The sequence below is a fragment of the Bidens hawaiensis genome, unplaced genomic scaffold (genome assembly GCF_021521415.1).
Source record: "Bidens hawaiensis isolate Kalapana, Puna unplaced genomic scaffold, B.hawaiensis_p1.1 tig00026858_1, whole genome shotgun sequence".
Taxonomy (NCBI): Eukaryota; Viridiplantae; Streptophyta; class Magnoliopsida; order Asterales; family Asteraceae; genus Bidens; species Bidens hawaiensis.
The window spans coordinates 151,732-161,749 of NW_027494330.1; the positions used below are offsets into that span (position 1 = coordinate 151,732).

The 10,018-nt window shown below is 34.2% G+C and overlaps 1 protein-coding gene across 1 annotated transcript; it reads left to right on the top strand.

The window, feature by feature from the left end:
• The first annotated feature begins 3,870 nt into the window (after positions 1-3,870).
• LOC143574208 (protein TORNADO 2-like) lies at positions 3,871-5,709 on the top strand. Its single transcript, XM_077058883.1, has 2 exons — positions 3,871-4,418; positions 5,222-5,709. The coding sequence occupies exons 1-2, from the start codon at positions 3,921-3,923 to the stop codon at positions 5,531-5,533; spliced, it is 810 nt and encodes a 269-aa protein (XP_076914998.1). The 5' UTR covers positions 3,871-3,920; the 3' UTR covers positions 5,534-5,709.
• Positions 5,710-10,018: the final 4,309 nt, after the last annotated feature.

A 10,018-nucleotide genomic window follows, 5' to 3' on the forward strand; every position in this document is an offset into this window, starting at 1 on the left:
TTTTTTTCTCAAACCGAACCAGTTTCTAAAATGAACTGATTTGGGTTTGCATGGTCAAAACCAGTTTGACCCTAACCAGTTTGGTTTAAAAATCGGTTTAGCGTAGAACTTGTCAAACTAATCAAAACCGGTTCAGTTCGGTTTAGAACCAATTTAAACATGTTTTAGGCAAAAAAAAAAACGGTTTGATTGTGAAAGGGCCGAACCGCAATACAAACCAGGAGTTCGGTTCGGTTCGGTTTGAGAACAGATTTGACTGAAAGCGGTTTTAGATATGAACCCTCGGTTCAGTTTCCGGTTAATCGGTACCGGATCACTTTTTTTTTACAACTCTACTCTTAAGTGGACTTTTAAATGATTTGATTTTAGGATGTCTAGTAAAATTGTTGCATACATTTTTATAATTTTGTTTATAATGCAAATTAAGACTATGTGTTACAGTTTAGTTAGTTAAAGCTCGATGTCACCATCACATAGGTCTAAGTTGCAATACTTATTTGCAAGTTGTCAACATTAAAAAATGACTGTAAATGAATAATGTGTAATCGATTATCTTTCTTTATTTAACTCGTAACAAAGAGTAAAATTACAATTGTTTCGGGTCATTAAAAGCTTATAACACTCAATATTAACTTATTACTATATATAAACAAGAAATTTGGTGTCGTACTTGGTAGCACCGCATTGTTCGATGAATTATGTTTTTTAGTTCGTGGTGCCGCATTTGGCGGCACAGTATTGTTCGATGAATTTTATTTTTTTAGTTCAGTTACAATAATAAACGTAATGGAAACTGATCAAAAGTCATTTTTTTAAGTTTCTGGTATCATAACAAACATGAAAAAAACGACCGAGGTCGCGCAAACTCGTAACCTTATTTAAAGCTCATGACCGACAACACTCGGGTTTTACCAATGCTCAAGTTTACCGACAACCCCCCCCCCCCCCAAAAAAATAGTAAATAAATAAAAAAAATTGGTCGTTGGTCCACCTCAGTTTTTATATTTTTTCGTTTTTTAGTTCCGGTACCGTAATGTACGTATTAAAAAACGACCGAATTCGTGTCAAGTTACCGAGTCAATGCTCGGGACCACAACGTTTGTGTTTTACCACAGACCGGGTTTGCCAACCAAATAAACATTGTCTTAAATATTTTGTTTTCTTATATGTTAATTTGACGGATTAATTTTTGGTTTTTAACGCTCAATTTTTACCAATGATGTCTATATCATAACGAATGCAGCCGATATTGATCCATTCGTATCGACTCATCGTCGTAACGCTCGGGTTTTACCAACCTTCATGTTTCAACCCTAAGGTTTTGCTAGCTTCTCGGCGCAACACGCCGGTTAGAAAAACTAGTTAATTAAAATTAAGGATTCAATCATTCGAAGCTATATTGAACATAAATATTTCGAAGCTATATTGAACATAAATATTTTTGTCATAAAAACTCTCTATATGTTGGTTTATAACTTGCATTTCATGTTCGACATGAGATGCATTTAAGCATGACTACAAGAGAAATGAATACAATTAGCTTACACTAATCTCATAAAACTCACGGCATACAAATGTTGCTCGTGTATAGCATTTATTTTGTTCATGTATATTAGGATTTGTTTTTTTTTTTCTACAAATTTTATTTATAAACCACAAGATGTGAATTTGAAATGTATTATGTTTTACATCCAAACCAAGGACAATAAACACCATAAACCAACTTCCTTTGTTGTGTAAGATGTGAATATCACTATCATCGTTATGATAATGATGTATATCTATTGTGTTAGTTATTTTCATTTTTTAGTTGAAGAAATAATTGAAAAATATCGTATAAATATGAAGAATCCTAAAACAAAATGAGAAGTGGCTAACAAACTTCTATAAGCACCATAATTAAATGCATTGATCTCGGTTGGCGTAATGGAGGGTGGGGTTGTTAGGAAGATGGGTTTCTCACCTGCCAGAATTTGAATTCCGATGAACTGGTGATGGTTGGGGTTTCCATTGAAGAGAAGAAAGTGGTTTGAGTTAAGTTGTGTGCAGATGAGGGATTGTGTACTATTATTATTATTGTTAGATGAGGTGATGGAATCCACATAAAATAGCTATAGACAAAAAAGAAAATAAAAAAAGGCATTTCAGATGTCAACACATCAAGCCACGTCAGCATTATACTAACGTCGTTAGCTATTTTTAACGGGGGAATCATAAACAAAAAAAAATGAAAAGGTGAGACTACTAGAGTAAAATAACTCATGTTGGATTATCATTGGCCAATACGTTAAAGGTGAGATTATTTTAGTCCAATTTGCCTTAATTTTATAATAAAGTTTGGGTTTGGTTGGTTTGTGAATGGTGATAGTCTTAAGTGGAGGTAAACAAGACCGGTTTTTTTTCTAAAACCGAACCAGTTTCTAAAACAAACCGGTTTGGGTTTTGCATTGTCAAAACCAATTTGACCTTAACCAGTTTGGTTTAAAAACCGGTTTAGCGTAGAACTTGTCAATTTAATCTAAATTGGTTTAGTTCGGTTTAGAACCGATTTAAACCGGTTTTAGACGAAAAAACGGTTTGATTGTGAAAGGGTCGAACCGCTATATGTTTGGTTTGGTTTGGGAACGGGTTTGACTGATGCTAGTTTTAGATATGAATCGGTCTAGTTTGGTTTCCGGTTAACCGGTACCAGAATCGCTTTTTTTTTGTACAACTCTACTTTTAAGTGGACTTTTAAATGATTTGATTTAGGATGTCCAATAAAATTGTTGCATACATTTTTATAATTTTGTTTTTAATGAACATTAAGACTATGTGTTATAGTTTGGTTAGTTAAAGCTCGATGTCACCGTCACATAGGTCTAAGTTGCAATACTTATTTGCATGTTAGCAACATTAAAAAATGATTGTGTAAATGAATATTGCATAATCGATGATCTTTCTTTATTTAACTCGTAACAAAGAGTAAAATTACAATTGTTTCGGGTCATTAAAAGCTTATTGCACTCTATTATTAACTTATTGATTAAAATTAAGGATTCAATCATTCAAAGCTATATTAAACATAAATATTTCGAAGCTATATTGAACAAAAATATTTTTGTCTTAAAAACTCTCTATATGTTGGTTTATAATTTGCATTTCATGTTCGACATGAGATATGCATTTAAGCATGACTACAAGAGACATGAATACAATTAGCTTACACTAATCTCATAAAACTCACGGTATGCAAATGTTGCTCGTGTATAGCATTTATTTTGTTCATGTATATTAGGATTTGGTTTTTTTTTCTACAAATTTTATTTATAAACCACAAGATGTGAATTTGAAATGTATTATGTTTTACATCCAAACCAAGGACAATAAACACCATAAACCAACTTCCTTTGTTGTGTAAGATGTGAATATAACTATCATTGTTATGATAATGATGTGTATCTATTGTGTTAGTTAATTTCATTTTTTAGTTGAAGAAATAACTGAAAAATATCGTACAACTATAAAGAAACTTAAAACAAAATGGGAAGTAGCTAACGAACTTTATAAGCCACATAATTAAATACATTGATCTCGGTTGTTACTCTACGCAGTTGCTCTCACGAAGACAAAAGTAATTGGGTAACAATTATTCATCAACTATCTATTTCACAACATTTGTAGATCCACCACTAAGGGTGATATGGTAATTTGATCTCATCCTGACAAGACACCAATTTTTCAAACGTAATCAAGGAATTTCTCCCTTTCTTTTCAAAAGTGAAAGTGAAGTGATCAAAAAAATGTGCCAAAAGCCAAATACTTTCCCTACATAAAACATCTTCCTACAAAAACTTTTACTAGCTTTCATACATCCAAGGTAAAAAACAAAATAGAATTTGTGTTCTAAATCTTGTGACTCCACACCACCCTCCAAAAATATGGCAATGAGCAACAATGTCATCGGAGAGATCAACTTCGTTGCCATGTTGCTCTCGATCCCCATCATTGGAGCCGGGATTTGGCTAGCAACCGAGACAGACAATGCATGTGTCCAAATCCTACAATGGCCCGTTATAGTTTTAGGCATTTTGATCTTGGTTGTGGCTATAGCCGGTTTCATTGGAGGGTTTTGGCGAGTCACATGGCTCGTAGTGTTCTATTTCATTGCGATGCTTGTACTCATCATCCTGCTCGCGTGTTTGGTGGTCTTTGTGTATACGGTGACTGCCAGGGGCTCGGGCCATCCTGAGCCGAGCCGGTCTTACTTGGAATACCGGCTCGATGATTATTCGGGGTTTCTAAGACGACGAGTCAGAAGCCATTATAAATGGGATAAAATCAGGACTTGTTTAAGTTCTACTAGTGTATGTGCTGAATTAAACCAAACCTATCGCATGGCTCAAGATTTCTTCAATGCACGACTTTCTCCACTACAGGTTCTCTGCCAATCCAAATGCTATAAATTTATAATATTTGCTTCATTTATGAATCTACATTATTTCTTTTAATTTTGGTAGAATGTAGACTTGTATTATTATTATTATTATTATTATTAATTTATAGTGGTATTTTTTTAATAATTTCCAGAAGTTGTTTAGTATTTTGTTTTTTTAATTACAATTAAAATGGCAAATTTTTTCCATTTTGTTTTTTTTTCTAGTTTTAATATATATGGTTTTGATATGAGGTTTTCTTAGGTTTTCTTTTTTCAAAACAAATTTTATTGATAACTAACTTATATCTACTATAAATATTTACCAATCTTGTGACATTCAAAATACTTTATATCCACTATAAATACATGTATACAACATTTTTTTCAATAAAATTTATACTGAAATATAATGAAAAAGTTATATGTTCAGATTTATATTAAACATCCTTAGTTATTAGAAAAATGATAAATTGTTTTTTAAATATAAACCAAGGGAAAAAATGATAGTTTCTATTTGAAGTTGTGGGTAGACTAGTTACTATATTCTAAAACCAAAAAAAATCATTACAATATTTTAAAACTACTGAAATTTTGTCGAAAGTCATCTATAGATAGAAAGTAAAACACATGAATATGTATGTGAAAATTCGGCCGCAGATCAACAACAAATAATCTTTGTACGATTGATTTTCGACAGAAAATGTTAGTCACAATAATGCTGGTCAATCCTAATTAGTAATTACCCTAAGTATAATTCTACTGACTTTTAATTATTTTCATTTTTCTTAATTTTCTTTAATACAGTCAGGATGTTGTAAGCCCCCGACTCAATGTGGCTATACTTTTGTGAACCCAACATATTGGATAAGTCCGATAAACAATGCTGCCGACATGGATTGCCTTAACTGGAGCAACGACCAGACGGGGCTTTGTTACACTTGCGATTCATGCAAGGCCGGGTTGCTCCAAAATCTGGAGAAAGAATGGAGGAGAGCGAACATAGTTTTGATAATAACCCTTGTGCTTTTAATATGTGTTTATATAATCGGGTGTTGTGCGTTTAGAAATGCGAAAACGGAAGATCTTTTCCGGAAGTATAAGCAAGGTTACACATGACTTATCGATCAAGGTACGATGTTAAGCAAGGTACGATGGTTATATATGCCTTACTTGGAGATTAGGATATGTGTTTTGTGAAATGGACAGTTGTAACGGGTGTGACTTGGTTCTACAAATGATGTTTGAATTTATTCTAGATGAACTTAATTGTTTTAATGGAATTTGTTTGGTTATTTTATCTTATATAGCATTAAATTTTAAGATATGTCATTTTGCACGTTACAATTCATCTTTCATTTTGAATAGTCATCGAACTTCTGGTCTACTGCCTACTGGTATGAGGATGATGATTAAGGATTGAGATCATTGAGCCATTGAGATATTTAAAGGGCTTTTTTACACAGTAGTAGGTTTTCTTCTTAACAATATTCTTAGATGAGTCATCAGTATGAACGGTTGATATCACTCGGGATAAGTTAACTTTGTTAGGAAAACAATTCGTCTTGAATATAGAAAAATAGTAGTTTTAAATTTATGGATTGGTGCATCGAGGTAAGTGACTTGATTGAGGGTAAAATGGAAAGAATAGAAGTGAAACAAGAAAGCATAAAGCAACGTGATTTGAGGAGGACGCCGAAAGTGGATATTTTAATATGTTATTATAATTTAACTTTGCTAGAAATCTGTCAAGAACTCATAAATTATTCTTGTATTAATCCTAAAATATACGTACAAAACCCTAACAATCTAACCTTCGCAACAGGCAAATATAAAACTGATATACAATGTCAATGAACATGAGTGATTGAGCAACAAGAACTTAATCTAAGCAGTAACAAGAATGGATATCATAAAATGAACATGAAACTCTAAGAATGAATCGAGAAAAAGAAACCTAAGAAAATATGGGATTTTAAAAATATAACAAGTAGCTTATGTATAAAATTTAGACAGAATTACAAATTTTGTCCTTTAAAAATAGCCAAAAACCGGTTCGTGTCCTTTTCTAAGTTTCCTTGCAGGCGGTGTACTTTAAACTTTTTTTTCCTTCAAGTTTTGTCCTTTACGCTAACTGGGTTAGAAAAAGTCAGTTAAATGCCCTCACGTGAGACGCATGTGAGGGCATTTTTGTCTTTTCGTCTACTGGTAGTTATTTATAATTAAAAAATAAATTAATATATTATAACAAAAATAAATAATAGATATTAAATATATACTCTCTCTCTCTCTTCCCGTCTTCTTTCTCTCTCTCTACTCTCTCCCTCCCTCTCACTACACCAACACCACCACTACCTAAGCCACCGACCCATCCTTTTCCAAAACTCCGGCCACCATGAACACAAAACCCACAGCTACCGCCACACACCAACCAACACTTGTAACTGCCACCACAAGACCATACTTTCTTAAATCGGCCACCGCCAGCCACCGTCACAAATTCCGGCCACCAGAAACAACCACACCACCATACCGCAACCACCACTACACAACAGCCAACACCTGCAACTGCCACCACGAAGCCCAAACTTTTTAAATCGACCACGAAACCCTAATATATTAACCCGGATCTCAGATTTGTTAGGTTAAGTAGGCTCGCCGGAAAATCGGGTTAGGTGGAGACGGTAACAGGCGAACCAGTTTTCCACCGATTGTTACCGATTGTTACCGGGTTCCATCGATCTCTTCATCATTGTTGACCGTCGCCGTCGGGTTCTTCCGTGGAACCCTAGGTGGCGGCGATGTCGGCGTGGTAATGATGTGGTGGGTGGGAGCTGTTATTGCCTTTGGAGATGCAACTTCTGAAGGTAAGTTAACAACATTTTGTATTAATGAAGCATACCCTTCAACGGATTCAACTGCCATCATGTTTTTTGCAGTATGTTTTCCAAACGATGCTATATTACGAGATAAAGATGATACTTTTCCATTTGACACCAATTGCAGCATAATTTGTGTTAAAATCTTTGTACGTTCTTCTCTTCAGTGTAACATTTTATTACTAATTTTGATTTTGTTGTATGGTGATCGGAACCGATCATTTTTAGGGTTTTCGATTGAATTGAAATGAATTTGGATTGGGATGATGATGGTTTGATTTTGTGGGTGAGATTGAAGGTGATGGTGGCGGCGGTAGGTGGTGGGTAGTGGTGGCAGTCGGCAACAGGTGGTGGTGGGGTTTTGGATGTTGAAAGAAGAAGGTGGGTGGTGATGGTGGATGCACATGAGAGGAGAGATAGGGGGAAGAAGAAAAGAGGAAGAAGAAGTTGCAGGTAGACGAAAAGACAAAAATGCCCTCACATGCGTCTCACGTGAGGGCATTTAACTGACTTTTTCTAACCCAGTTAGCGTAAAGGACAAAACTTGAAGGAAAAAAAAGTTTAAAGTACACCGCCTGCAAGGAAACTTAGAAAAGGACACGAACCGGTTTTTGGCTATTTTTAAAGGACAAAATTTGTAATTCTGTCTAAAATTTATGAAAAAAGTATTCTAATATTTATTATTTTTAAACATCACCTTGTAAATAAAGTTCTAATGCAATTTCAAGGGGATGTGTTATCCATACACCTTTTATATGGTGTATATAGGCTTTTAATGTGTGTTAAAAGGGTGTGTGAATAACCAAAAAGGGTGTATGAATAACCATTGTCATTTCAAGCAGTGTTGTATAATTCGGATTCCCTCGGACCCCGACCTTGCCTCTTTTTCTCTACTCGGCCAATATTCCTTGGCAAGGTCAACCTCGGTCAAACCTCAGCGTACTCGGCCTAACTCGGCCTACAAGGTGTACTCGGTCACCAAGTTTGACTTTTTTTTTAAAACAAAATATTAAAAACTAAACCAAACCACAAAAACCCTAAATTAACACCATTCAGGCATTCAGCCTCCACGACTCCACCAAACTCCAACCCTTCTAGTCTCCTACAATCAAATCAACTCCGAGTTCAATCTGCAGGTTCGTTCTAAGTTATAATTGTTCATTGTTTGGGAATTTTAATTTTAATCTGCACGGTTGTCAATTGTCATATATTTTGACTCTTGAATTTCATGAGTTTCATCCTTATTAGTTTATTGTTTACTACTTTACCACACATCCCTTAATTATTAGTTGTTAGATTATCTTTATATCTTATCGATTTGACTATTTGAGCATAAACTCATAAAGTAACATTATATTCATTTTGTTTATTATAAACTGGGAGAATACGACTTTGTATCTTAATAAACTTGTTAATAACATTATCAATTGTCAAGACTTATCAATCATCCAGAAGCAAGCAACTGTTAGAATTAGAAATATCAATTTGAGGTTAAGACTTTCAGATTTGATATATCATTCATAAACTTGTTTACTTTTTTGGACTTTTTGTTATATTTTGTTCCTGTTTACTGGATATTTATTAATTATTGTGCAACTTTGTTCCTGTAATTATATTGTGTATGTTGTTTTGCTAGCTATGTCGTCAACTACCTCATCTATTGATTCAAGCGCAACTCAAGAGCAACTAAAAAGAAAATCAAATGATCCTGGATGGGAATATGCTCCTGAAAATGTATCGCATATGGGGAAAAGAAAAAATGAAGATATTTCAAATGCTATACGTAAGGAACACATTAATCGGGTAAAAGAGTACATTTGTAGATGGGCATACGAATGTGCAATTCCTTTTCATGCATTTGAAAAAGATAGCTTCAAAGCGATGCCTTTTTGAATGAATTATGTTTATTTTGAAGTATTTTAGCACTAAGCTTTATCTATAATCATGTATCCTTTTGAATTATGCTTATTTTGACATGAACTATGCTTATTTTGATGTGAATTATGTTTGTTTTGGCATATATATATTGTCCAATAATTAATTTCTCTTATATTTAGCAATTCCGAGTACTCCCCACTACTCCGAGTACTCCCTCCACGGGGGTCGGCCGTCTAGGGGCCGCCTAGCGACTTTTGCAACATTGATTTCAAGTTGGCATCAAATGTAAGTGTAACTCTCACCATCTCCATGCTATTACTTACACAAGTATGAGTCATCGCATGAGATGATAAACCGTTAAAGGAGCTATTTCTGTTATTGTTTAAATTGGAGAAATAAAAAGATGTAATTTTAATAGAGTGCTATGAAAGTATGAATGGATTAATAATGAATTAAGGTGTAAATGGAGATGGAAGAAAAAGCCCACTTCGGGCCTGTTATAACTTGAACAACTTAATTGTGTTTTTTCAAGTGTTGTTTTGTCTTTAGCAGAGGATAAATGGAGATGGCAAGAATCGATTGGTTCATGTGCAGATTTCTTAGTGAGCTCTTTCAGGTGGGAATATGATAATCTGGTTCATCCGGTTGTAGATTTTATGTTATGGTTAAAATGGGTCCTCATCAAGATTAACTGTTTTATTTGGAGGTTGTTATTGGATCGCATAGCAACTAAATGGGCTTTGTCAACAAGAGGTATTATTTTGGAAGATGTTCGTTGCGTGTTTTGGAGACAGTGTCGAAACCACACAACATATATTTGTACAGTGCAAGGTGACTAAAGTAATAT